Genomic DNA, 12954 nt, shown 5'->3' on the forward strand with positions numbered 1-12954 from the left:
GGCATTGGTCAAAATCCCTTATTGCTTACCTTGATAGATTGATCTCAGGGACTTGCCTTTTTTCGGAGCAGTGATTTCTCCTTGAACCCATAACAATGGGTAATTGCACTCTGGGAGTTCTCATTTTAAACACTTATCAAGGATCAAAATTAAACCCACTGAAGAGCTAATAATCTCCCCTTGCAGCACCATCTGTGTTGATCAGTATGTCGGTAGTTGAGAGGAAATTTGCAGGATAGTGCTGGATGGTATTCCTTCTAGCACGGCGGGGAGCCCCCACAAAGTTTCTGGCAGCCCCTGGGATCCTGGGCTGGTGAATTTAAAATTAAGTTACTGTAGTTGGCAAGGGATCAAAACTGAGTTTAAAAAGCAGAAGCATTATGGACCTGACGTTTTACAACGAGCTGCCAATGCCACGTTAAATGGGCGCTCAGCAGTTCCTGAATGCCTTCCAGACTGGCACTAGATTGCAAAGAGGTTCCCCCCTTGTGTTAATCAAGTGCATGGATTATTCTTGGAAATGCTTTATGAAACAGGTAGTGCATGGCAGGACTTGAAGTGAGGTGCAATTTGTGGTGTCATGGTGGCATTACGTAGTGATGAGGCACCACAGTGCCAAATGACAGTGTTGTCTCCCAGTGAAAGAGGATGGAGGGGTGAAGTCCTGTACCAGCATGTGTCAATATGTTATTTAAGAGACCCTGCCTTGCTCTGGAAATCATAGCATGCAAGAGGTTTCAAATGTTCCCTCTCCAAACAAAGCATCTCATTTAAGCCTGATGGGGTTTGGTGTGCAAGCAACCTCCTGGGCTACATGGGTTTTAGTCTACAGCTGTGGGACTGCTGTTTGCCATGTGCTGTCAATGCCCATTACCACCTTCCCCTACGTGGTCTTGTAGAAAGGTGCCCTGTGTGAGGGAGAGTGTTTTCCTCCTGTAAGGCTGTGGGAGATTTCAGTACACCAGAGGTAGTGGAGGTGGATGGATCATGTTGTAGACAAATTCTGCAAAAGCTTCTTAGAGGAGGCTCTGGCAAGGCATGAAAGTAATCTGATTTGTCCCAGGGCTAGTCCTCCTTTGAGCAAAAAGTGCACGTGCTGTCATGTGGATTAACATGGAGCTGCCTTTTGCCAAGTCCACAGAGCCCTTTGTCTTTCCTCAGGCCGGTGCTGGCTCTCCTCCTAACTTACTCCCTTCCTCCGTGTCAAATCCAGAAGTTGGAATAGTTTAGGGATCCTGATTTTGTAAAATGCAGAGATGAGCTGTAGCTGGATCAATGCTGGCATCAGGTCTGGCTTATATGTAGGTGCTGGACAAACAAGAGTGTCATCTTGTACTGAAAGAAGGTAAAATGTACACTGCCTGCAGCAAACGGAGAAGTGGTACTAGTGCAGCTGGCATGGGGTGTGCATCCCATAAGCCTGACCCTGCCATATGTATTATGGCTTGCAGTGCATGTGGAACCAGTTATGTTTGAAAAGTGACTCATGTCTTCAATTCTAGCTGTAGATGAGGTGGGCGATATGGAAGAAGTTTAACTTAGACCAGGTGCCGATGGCTGGGGAAACTGCTGTGAATGAATGTTTATGCCACCTCTTTCCTTCCCCTGCTGATGGCAGGTTCCTAATCCCTCTCCATGTTATGTTCTTTACCTCCCCAATGTATTGATGTCTCATGCTACTTTTTTTAAATCACAGTTTTTTAAGAGCCACCCTGTTCTGTCCATCTAGGCAGCTACTGCAGGTCCACAGCATCCTCCTACCTGGTAACTGTGATTGCCTGTCATGGAACCCTCCTAACACCCACCTCGCTCCATATCAAACATAATTCCTGAGGTGGTGCCCCTAGACCACTGCCTAGAACCCATCATCCTGGTTTTGAGTCCTTCCACTGACCCCAGCACCTTGAAACACAAAGTTTTTATCCTTTCAGAAGCTCTTACTCCACTGCCTTGTCCTGCTTGGTCTTGCCTGCAAGACACAAATGCCATGCTTTCCCTCCACTGCTGCAGTTCCACCAGCCCACACTTCTGTTTCACAACTTCAATTTAAATAAACTGAAGCTAATTGTATAAATCATCCCAGGTCTGCTCTCCCACCACCTGTAGGAAAAGGGTGTCCTTGGGATTGGGAGGAATGTGCCCTCCACTGTGATGTTCGTCTTTATTCCTGATCTTTCAGAGGAGTTCAGAGGGGTCACCATTGTGGAGCTGATTAAGAAGGAGGGAAGCACCCTTGGGTTAACCATTTCAGGTGGTACGGACAAAGATGGAAAGCCAAGAGTCTCTAACCTGAGGCCGGGAGGACTGGCTGCAAGGTAAGAAACCGAAACAGGGTGCAGAGAGCACAGTAAAACTGGAGAGGAATAGTTGCCATGTTCTAGCTACTGAATGAATATGGTTATAATTAAAATAGTTGGCACCCAACTCCCTATTTTTCAAGAGCCCCAGAACTGCAAAATCGTTGCTTCAGTAAGTAGAATGTCTTCTATTTTGAGTTATTTCCCATGCTCGGTGCAATTATGCTCTGAAATTTTGTGTAGGGATATTTGGGATTCTGTGAAATTAGGCAGCCTTGTCAGGAGAGCTGCATGGTACAATACATCTTAATCAAGCTAAGTGGTTTAATATTGTATCTGTTCTGCATACTGAGTGTGTAAGTAACATTACTGGCTCAGAAAAGGAATGGGAAAAGAAAGGCTTCAAGAAGCAGAGAAAGGGAAGGAGTAATTGAACAATTTTGCAGAAAACAGGCAAAAGGAAAGATGTTTTCTTTTTCCATGCTGGGTTCGTTGTTTTTTTTTTTTCTCAGACAGCTACTGGTATGCTTCTCTTTGACTGATTGCTATACATGAATGGGAATTGAACAACAAAAAGAGAGCTTGTGAACACGTATACTGCAATTGTTGCTGTATGTACAGATCTGAACACTTGCTGCTGGAAAAGATAGATGGCTTCAATTTTAGCACTTCTTTCTGGTAGCAGACAGCTAAGATCAGCCCGACATTGGTGGCTTGTTCAGGAAGTCCCCCAGTTACCAAGGGTTCGCCAGGCAAGTCCAGGCTGAGCATATCAGAGACTTTGTGCTACACTGCTTCTATTTTTTTTTTCCTTTATTCGCAGAAGTGACCAGCTGAATGTTGGGGATTACATCAAGTCAGTGAATGGCATTAACCTGACCAAGCTGCGGCATGACGAGATCATAAGCCTGCTGAAAAACGTGGGCGAAAGGGTAGTGCTGGAAGTAGAGTATGAGCTTCCGCCAGCCGGTGGGTGACTCTGATAACGCTGCTCTCTTTTCTTGGCTGCCTTTTGTCCTGGGGTCCAGATGGGCTTGCTCGTGCATTAGCCGTCATGGCCAAGACAGTACCCAGGGGCATTTTGACGTTCTGCCTTCATCTGCTCTCAGCGCCATGGTGGATGCTGCAGAGCTGTGTGCAGTCAGAGCACAGTGCTTTTTCCAGCACAGTGGGTGCCTGTTCATGCACACTGGCGGGAGATGGCTGATTAGGTCTGTCTTGCCTCGGAGTGACTTGGTAGCACAGGCCAATCTGCCGTCTGATGCTGCTTCAGCTTGTTTTTCTTTTTCCCTTTTGGAGCGTGGCTACAGGAGGTCTTATTCAGTCTTAAGCATGTATTGCTAGATCCCCTTTTCTGAACTGCAGCAAGTGTTGTTATTCTTCAAGATGCTCTGAAATGTTACATGTTTTCAGAAGGGAAGATGAAGCAGTCTGCTTTCCGGCTAAGGGGACCTGTCAGAAGCTGGCAAGCCCAACTCACATTAACAGGGCTTGTGTCCTGACATGGGAGGCTATGTCCTCTTGCCCTTATTTGTTTGTTCTGATTAAACCAAATTCCTCAATATGGTTTCTCATCATAGTCTTTGCGTTGTGAAAATCGTCTCCCCAGTTATTACTCATTCAGTTACCCAGATCAGTCAGAGGATGACTGGGCACAAGAAATAGAATGACTAAAAATAAGACAACAGGAAAAACAAAACTAATGAAATCTAAACGTTTTGCCCCAGATAGGAAGCTATCTTACACTTCATATCTTTGCTATAGCTGCTGCCTTTACATGGAAAGTATTTAATATAGAAATGACCATCTGAAACCCTAAGAAGATAGAAAATATAATCTGAATTAGCTGAATGTCTATCCATCACGTCCTCTGTTCTGCTGTAAATGTTAGTTAGCTTTTGCGTACAATCCTGGTAAAACAAGCTCTGGCTCAAGTTTTCCGTGTTCTCGTGCTCACTAGAGATGGCAACTCTTAACCTTTCTTCTTAGCTGTGAGCCTGGCTATCAGGAATCTGATAAGCTGTACTTAACAGCTAAGGAGCAGTGCCAATACTCCATGATCAATCAATAGCAGCGATGCAAAATGTCCCCATCTCTGAATGAGCAGGAAGAGAACACTGAAATAGTGACTTCTTTCCAATGAGATTATTGGTGCTGTTTATGACTCATCCAAACAAAAGGGCACTGCAAAATGCAAGGAATTGTCAATTATTGCCTTGCTCCAGTTCATTGTGGGTTTTATTATCTGCAGTGGGTGTCTGTTACTGCTGTGTTCACCCGCCCCTCTCGCCCTGTCCCCAGGCAAAGAGCAGAAATACAGTGCAATTCAATAGCTTGTGCTTGTGGGTTGGAATTTTTCTCCCCACTTCGTAACTTCCTGCTTTGGAAGAGACCTTGCAAGTCCAAGTCTAGTTTTCAGGCCACTGTGTCATATAATCTCTTTCACAAATAAACCAAGCCCTGCATTAATACTAGCTTAGGTTTCCCTGTTCACCACTGATCTTACGGAAGGCTGTTGCAGAACCTCATGCTTGGATGTTTAGGACAGAAATTGGATGGTTTCTGAACTAATTTGTGGATGCTTTATACTCTTTTCTTGGTATGTGAGTATCACCCCTTAGCTGGGAGCCTTCCTGCACACTGAGCTTTACCCTTCTGGAGTGTTTCTAGGCTGTGTCCCTGTTAGCAGTCTGTGCACAGCAACAGGAGCAAAGCGGCTGTGTGTGGGACAGTGTTTTGGGGGTTTATCTAGCCTCGCTGTAGCCTGGTCCCCAGGGCTAGCTTCCTGCAAGGTGGTACCATGCCTCTACTGTATGTCTTTTGGGTTAGTTTAAAGGTTAGTTTAACCCTAATTGGGGTGCAGGTTGCAAGCCCTCAGGGTGCTTGGCAGTGAGGAACAACATTGGCAGTGAGGACAGTGCTTCAAAACCCCACTCCTGAGCCAAGGGGAAATACTAGCATGGACATGCCTAGCGGAGCCTTCAGCTTCAGCTTGCCAGGCTGAAGTCAAGTTCTTGGTCTTTTTTCTGGTTATCCTTGTGGCCATTGATTGCACTTGGTTTGAAGATTAGGAATTGATCTTTTTAGAGTACACCAGGCTGAAATGCCACGTGCACTTCTGGATGGAAAAGACTGTGAAATTGTCCCATATTCACTGTGGTAGTTCAGTAAATCATTAAATAGCAGGGGATGGCAGGGGACGGAAAGAGTTTCTTTCTTTTTCTCTTTACTTTTATACATTAAATAGTACTTGTGTATTTAACATAAAATTACTGAATTGCCCCTAGGAGCAGTTTAAAGGATTCACTTAATCTTTAAAGTCAAAATATGAGAGGTAAGGGGAAAAAAAAACCCAACCTTTTGTACTGAGGATTTGGGATTTTCATTTTCTTTAAGGTCAGCCAGTGAGTTGACTCCTTATGCTGCTGCTGTTTTTTTTTTTTTAAATAAGTTTCCATCTGCAGCAGAAGCTTCTGGCTTTAAAGTAATACTGAATGCATTAAAGCCAGTTGATAAATGAGTCGGTTTTACTTGAATGTCAGAGTATTAACTGAGACAAGTTTGAGGGAAGATGCATGACCCTGAGCTGGTGAAATCATCCTAAAACATGATGGTTGGCTCTGATGAAGGTTCACATGTCTGGACTGGGCTCTTTTTGCCTCCGAACAGGGAAGATACTATGTGGGTATTGGCCTGGACTTTCATTTCAATGCCATTTAGATGAGTTTTGGTATATGCAGAGTGGCATGGAAAAGGTTTATCTGAGGGTAACTGGGTCTTCCTCTCTTCCTTTAGTGCCAGAGAGCAGTGCTGGCATTATTCCCAAGACCATAGAGGTGTCCCTCTATAAGGAAGGCAACAGCTTTGGCTTCGTGCTGAGAGGTTAGTAGCTTCTCCAGTGAAAAACAAAGAGGGGACAAGCACTGGCAGAGGTGATCTGGTAAGCGGGAAGAGAAAAGTGAGATGATAAATGTCATAAACCTCAGCTGAGAAGCGAAAGCGTGTCCTGGAGAGCATCCCATGCAGCTTTCAAGGACTGCCGGCTGCTGAATCCAGGGCAGTCTTTTTGCTTTTAGCCTGTGTCAGCTGTTATGTGATAAATGTCTTTCCTATCTCAGCACTCTCATTCAGACTTTCAGACCTCCAGTGACTTACGGCTTTCCCGGTTTGATTACAGGGGGAGCCCATGAAGACTGGCACAAGTCCAGACCACTGGTTCTCACCTACGTGAGGCCAGGTGGCCCAGCAGACAGGTAATGTTTGAGTTGCACCTCCAGCATTTGCCTTCACAAGACAGACCAGCAGCTCTCACCATGCTTTTGGGTGTGTGTCCTTCTTGTCCTCCTTGCTGGTGCCTCCTCAAGGCTTCTCATGCTGGTTGTGTGGGACCTGTGGTGTGCAGGAAGGATGGGGCTGGTACTTATAAGCTGACACATGTGTAGATGTTATACTTATAACCAGAAACTCCTCTTCCAGAGGCAGCCACCTAATTAACCCTGTGCAGATGAAAAGCTGGTGCTGTGTTAGAAAGCAGGAGGCAGTCTGTCTATTCTCATGCTGCTAATCTAGTATGATGGACCTGGTACTATAAATAATGCAAGCTATTGTCCCAAGGAGTGTTCAGTTCCTACAGGATCAAAGTAATTGACTTTTTTATACACATATATACACATGCACTCTCTTATATGTTTACACACACAAAACATAAGTATATTAAATATATATGCAAGATATATATATAATGTGTATAGAAAGGATATCTAAATATAAATAAATATACACAAAAACCCATTTTACCTGTGGCTTCCTACAGGGAAGGGTCCTTGAAAATTGGGGATAGGCTGCTGAGCGTTGATGGGATCCCTCTGCACAGCATGACCCACGCTGATGCCATCAACATTCTGCGGCAGTGCAGCCAGGAGGCACTCTTCCAGATCGAGTATGATGTGACCATCATGGGTAAGGCCAACATGGTTGTGGTGGTATTTTCTCCGACTGCCTGGAAAGTATGTGAGACTAGACACAGTAACCGGGATGCTTGGTTTCAGTGGAAAAATTGCTCAGCAATGAGCTGCCAACATGGATGTAGGGGCTAGAGGTCAAAGCTGGCTTAACTGAATGCATTTGAAATACCCTTATCGAAAGATGTGTCTTGATGGGAATGGTGACTGATTTTAGAGGAGGGGAAAAAGGGGGTTTTCTAATGTAGGCAGTGAGGGCATAGTTAGTCAGAGTTAAAGGGGGCTGGAGTGCTCTGACAGCACTGCAAATAACACTATTAAATGTGTTCAGGGAGGTGAGCTGCAAGCAGGCAGCTGCAAAATGGCTCTGGCTTCAGTTCTGAGTTCTGACCCTGCTTAATTCTGGAGCTATTCCCTTTCTTAGAAATGTTAGTTCAGATCTGCTTCTGAAATAAATGAGGGGTGATCAACTAATAGACCCCAAATAAGACAGAATTTACTGGAGGGCAGAGGACGGGTATTTCTAAAAATTGTTCTACAGAGTAGATATTAAGTTTGAGGGTTTGGAGGGTTGGTAAGGTTTTGGTTGTTTTTTTTTTTTTCTCATTTGATTTTCTGTTTCAAGCCCTGGGAAAGGGTTTATTATTAGCTACTGTAAAGTCATTTTGAGCTGGCTTTGTGACACACAGCTGTTACTGCAGGGAGTATCGTTAATGAGTTTAAGGTTACCACAGAGTCCGAAGCTGTGTTGGTTCTGGAAGCTCTTTGAGCTGTGCGTTAGATTTTGATGTTGTATATACATCTCCAGAGGTGTTTCTGCCTCCGCTGGAGCCACAAGCTGAACTGGGTTGAAGTCATTTTTGCAAATCTCGCAAACCAGTCCAGCACTTCTGAGCCTAGGATCCAGTGAGGAGTAGGAGTCCGTGATATCAGGTTGTTTTCAGATTTGTCAGTGAGGAGGGAAATAAAAAGGATCTGCAGCTGAGTTTAATACCATGCCACCCCCAAGGAAAAAGAGCTGAGAATGCCAGAACTTGCTCCATACAATGTGCAAGAGGGTTGCACCAGGATAAGGGAGCCTCTCATGCCAGCTCTGAGGGCTTTGTGCTTCCTTTTGAGTCTCCTTCCCCAGGCTTTCCCCTTCCTTTCAGCAAAAACTCCATAAGTGTGGACATACTGGGTCCCTCCTGGGGGAGGCGGATGCCAGGACCTGGGCAGCCGTGTGCCATGCAGACGTGTCCTCCGCTGAGAGAGCTGGAAGAAAAACCTGATGCCTTGGCAGTTGCCTGCAAGCTGCCTGGCTTCTGCCATGTTACAGGAGCAGCTTCTCTTTAGAAATTGGCTGGTATTCATGAAAAAAGGGAAATGCTTAAATGATGGAGAACAGAAACTACCCAAACCCTATTTTCTACCTTTCTATATGATTGTGATTATGGTAACTCTGCAGCAGTCAGTAAGGGATGTCTGTTCCTCTCCTTGCAGGCTGGCTGGGCTGGCAGCCCTGCCTGGGGAGGGGACAGGGGTTAAGGAGGGGTTTTGCGCAGAGCTCTCAAGTCTGAACAATTAATGGTGCGTGGGAAATGGGCTTTTGGGAGCTTTTGCTGTTTGTGTGGTCCCTTGGTGCCTATGTTGCAGAAAGTTGGTTGTTTTAAAACGTGTCTTGGAGCAAAAATAGCCATGAAGGTGTCTTGGTATTTCTTCTTGAGTAATTCTCATACCTAAAACTGTTAGGGTTCAGTGAACACAGAGTGATGGCAGGGTTTTATGCACTGATTCTCCATCTTGCATTGCTATACAGTGGACCACAGCTGGATACTTGCCAAGATGTAAAAAAACCCCCTTTCTTAGGTAATTTCTGCATAGAGTGCTTCTCCCCAACTCTGTAAAGGGATATACTTGCCCTGCTTTCTTTTAAGGCAAGATGGCGCAGAATATGTAGCTTAAAACAATTTCTGCAGACAGTTTTGCCAGGCAACAGCTAATAACTGCAACAAGAGATGAGTGCATCATCCCCAAATCACAGCTATTAGAGACATTCTCTTTGCCAGCCATGGGAAGATGATGAGGGAAGGGAAGAGCAGGTGCTGGAAGCAGTGTGAGGATGTTATTAGCCTGATGGCAGCACTCCTAATTGCTGTTTTGAAAACTTGGTGAAGGGTCTGGAAGGACATGTGGCCACATAGTCCACCTGATTCATTCTAAGAGCTGGGGATACCACCATGAAGTGGTGCTTGGCCTGTTCATCCCCAGGGAAAATAGAGGTTTTTGCATCATGCTCTCTCTCTGCTGCAGCCGTACGTGCTTGGGTGGTGTAGGCTGACCCTTTAAGGGGGAAAGTTGTTTTTCCACATCTGTCCTTGGTGAGAGACCAAGGCTGCTGTGGGGGAGTGTTGAATCACAGTGATCTCTAGCTGGCTGTGTGGTTTCCCAGCCAAAATTGTGCACTGAGGATGAGCTGCGTGGGGCCGGCCCTGCTCTCGGTGTGAGGGATGCGGCAGCTGCTTGCCACCACCACCGACCATCCCCCGGCTGTCAGGCTTTCACCAGGGAGGGCAGCATAGGACGGGGCCGCAGCAGGCTTTTAATCAAATCGGCTGAGATTTCTCAAGGCTACTAAAGGAATTAAACTAATCTGCCATTTCCATTTAAAAGGAGTGCAAACTGGGCATGTACCTCCCTTGGGCATCAAGAAAATCTCTGCCCTTTGCTGATGCCAGATAAACATTGCAGTAAACAGGTGCTTTCCTGTGGTGACACTCTATCTTATGGGCCTTCTAAAAAAGGAGGGGAAAAACTAAAAACAAACAAACCAACCAACAAATAATCTGATCAGCCAGAAACCAGTGGTATTTGAATGGTTACTCGGTAAATAAGCTATGTATGCATTGACATGAGGCACTGGGCTGCAAGCCTTTAGGTTTGACTTATGGAGTGGGGAAGCTCTTTGCCAGAGATGATGAATGAGCAAAGCAATTTTTGTCCGCCTCCTCTCCCTTCCCCTGGCTGCCCCTCTGCCCATTTGTTTTTAGGCTGGAGATTTTCAGGCCTATGAGATTTCAGGCTTCCTGCTGATGAAGTGGAGGGCTGGTGGCATCCCATAAATGAGTGACCGCTTGGCATCTGCTGAGCAGTGGCCGGGGGATAGGGCCTGAAACAGAGCCTGTGAACGTGAAGGGATCATGAGCTGCTGGGCTGTGTCAGGAAGGGGGCAGCTCCCTGCTTTGTTTTTTCTAGGAGTTTTTGTTGTATTTTGTTTGCATTTGCAAGGGGGTGGCCTTTTTTTTTCCATTCTCTCTTCCCCTTTCCCTCCCCTCCCTTTTTCCTCCTCTTCCCCAAAGTGCATTACAGCAGGGAAAAAATCTCTCCTACCAGCACACCTCACTTATCCCCCGGGCAAGTGCTCCGAACAAGCCTGGTTATGACAGCATCACTCTGTAGGGAGGTGAGCAAAGTCGGGTGAGGCTCAAGCAAACCTAGTGCAAGAAGGAAAAAAAACCCCACGGTATCTCCTCCAAAATAAGCTGTTGAGAGAAAGATCTTTAAGAAAACACCTGCCAACCCTCAGCTTTGAGTGGTGGGGTAACCAGCTGTCCTGTACCTTCAACACTGGGGTGTCTGACTTCCTGGATCAGACTCTGCTTCCCTTGTATCCATCATGATATTGATGAGTACCCCTCAAGCGTATGCGTGGGAGCAGGTCTTGCACAGCCCCTTGTGTCCTCCTGGGGTTAGCCAGGTGGACAGGATGGTGGGATTTGCTGTACTTGAGCAAGTTTTGGTAGGCTTTCCTCTTTCTCTTCTGGTGGAGAATATTAGACGGTTGATTAGATCTGTAGTGAGTCACCTGGTGGCTGCTGAATTTTCACTTGAACTTCTTGAAATGGCTGGAATTTGAGTTCAGAAGGAAAAATGCAGGCAGGATTTGGGGGCAGATGTTAACTGGGCTCCCAGGACTGATTCAGACTGGAGCAGATGATACTGAATTTAACAGGGTCCTGTCCAATTTACGTATTTATTTATTCAGTGCCACCTAAAAAGAGCAGATGTCTTCAAAAAGGTGGAGGGCTTAAGGGTTTATTTGATTACTAAAAATATTTTTTCTGAAGATGGATGAAGATAACATACGTGCTTTTCCCCAGCAATTGCAGGAGATGTAACACAATTCATCCAGCAATAGGGAATGGGAGAGGGATCCTCTTCTGGACCCTTTCTGACTGTCAATTAAACATGTATTTTGGACAAGTTATGTGACAGCTGTGCCTCAGTTTCCCAATCTGTAAAATGGTACCATCCTTTTCTGGGAAGCACAATTAATTGCTTGCAAAACACTTTCAAACCCTTATGTGAAAAACTCTATGGCCATGCAAGGCAGCATACTCATATGTGTTTTTTCTGTTCCTTGGTAACAAAACCCTGGAGAAATGATGCAAGCTGCTGTATCCATATTAAACTCTGTGTCACTGGCCTCAGTGATGCTTGTTGTGATTTTTGGCCCTCACTACATGCTGAGCAGCATTTAAGTTGAATATCTTGTGATTGCTGAGCCTCCAGAACAACTGCTTAGAGTGTCCTGGCTTCTGAGAAAGGATCTTGCTTTAAGTAAGGTGAGATCTGCCGCAAAATGCAGGAGAGTTGCGGATGCCTTTTCAGCAGATGCTGGGTGAGGTTGCAGCTGTGCACAATGGTGCAAAAACACCTCGTGGTGCCAAAGAAGCAACACAAATTGACTCCCTACAGTAAGGTTATTGCATGGCCTGCCCTGGCTTCTCCATGTTTCTTTTTGAATTAGCTTGGGTGTAATAGCCCCATGTTAATCACACCTCACACATATTGCTAAATTGCAGACTCTTGACCTTTGAGTTGAGCCAAATCTTTCACTAGAGTAATTAATAGAGGCTTGGCTGGAATTTCCCCAACAAATGCCTCTATAAAGCGGATTTGGAGCAATTCTCATCTATGCCCCTGGAGATGAAAGTTAAAAAGGATGGCCCATGCTGTGTGCAGTGGGCTGGAGGCAGGACTGTGATTTCCTACAGCCTTATTGATATGTAGGTCCTGGTGTGGGAGAAGGTATCCAAAGCCCTTTCTTCTCATCATCGTGCTGAGATTCACCCTGGGAAACACTTGGCAAAGCCAAGAAGCTTGGATAGCGGGTAAAACCGAAAGGAGTAGGTATTTCCTTGCAGAGAAAGGTCTTCCACTCCAGCAAGTTTTTTTCCATGATTTTTTTTTCCTATCTCCTTCCCTTCAGCTGCAGAAATACAACTTTCTGCCCCTCTTCAGAGTATATGTGCTGGACACACACAGGCTGAAAAATCAACATATAGCTAGCCTTTGCTGTTGGAAGAGATCCTTAGTTTCTTGGTGCTTCCTTTGCTAATGAAGACTTAAGTGCACCTTCCACAGGCTTTAGCTGGGTGCTTTGCGTGTCCTTTGATTGTATGGGGCTGTGCTTTCTGCCAGGGCCTGCAGGCCTCCCCAGTAGTCCTTTTCAACTGAGAATAAACAGTGTTTTATTTGAAGCCTGCCTAACTTTTAACACAGTTCATTCCTCCTCCTTCCTCCACTGGGAAAATGGGCACTGCAAGTAGACCGGAGCCTGAACATCCCCTGGCTGCTCCCCAGGGGAAACTTCCAAGGGAAATGTCTGTCTCCAGAGTCTCAGCATCTTCATCAAATCTCAGGGATTACCTTGC

The 12954-nt window shown here is 45.6% G+C and overlaps 1 protein-coding gene across 2 annotated transcripts in view; it reads left to right on the top strand.

The window, feature by feature from the left end:
* Positions 1-12954, top strand: part of GRIP2 (glutamate receptor interacting protein 2) — a 133510-nt gene that overhangs the window by 73273 nt on the left and 47283 nt on the right. For both annotated transcript variants that reach the window (XM_075095963.1, XM_075095962.1), the window contains exons 3-7: positions 2180-2315; positions 3121-3266; positions 6093-6179; positions 6475-6550; positions 7111-7256. In XM_075095963.1, coding sequence (XP_074952064.1) covers positions 2180-2315; positions 3121-3266; positions 6093-6179; positions 6475-6550; positions 7111-7256 — 591 coding nt within the window. The remainder of the gene's footprint in view (positions 1-2179; positions 2316-3120; positions 3267-6092; positions 6180-6474; positions 6551-7110; positions 7257-12954) is intronic.

This window comes from Phalacrocorax aristotelis, chromosome 6 (genome assembly GCF_949628215.1).
Source record: "Phalacrocorax aristotelis chromosome 6, bGulAri2.1, whole genome shotgun sequence".
Lineage (NCBI taxonomy): Eukaryota > Metazoa > Chordata > Aves > Suliformes > Phalacrocoracidae > Phalacrocorax > Phalacrocorax aristotelis.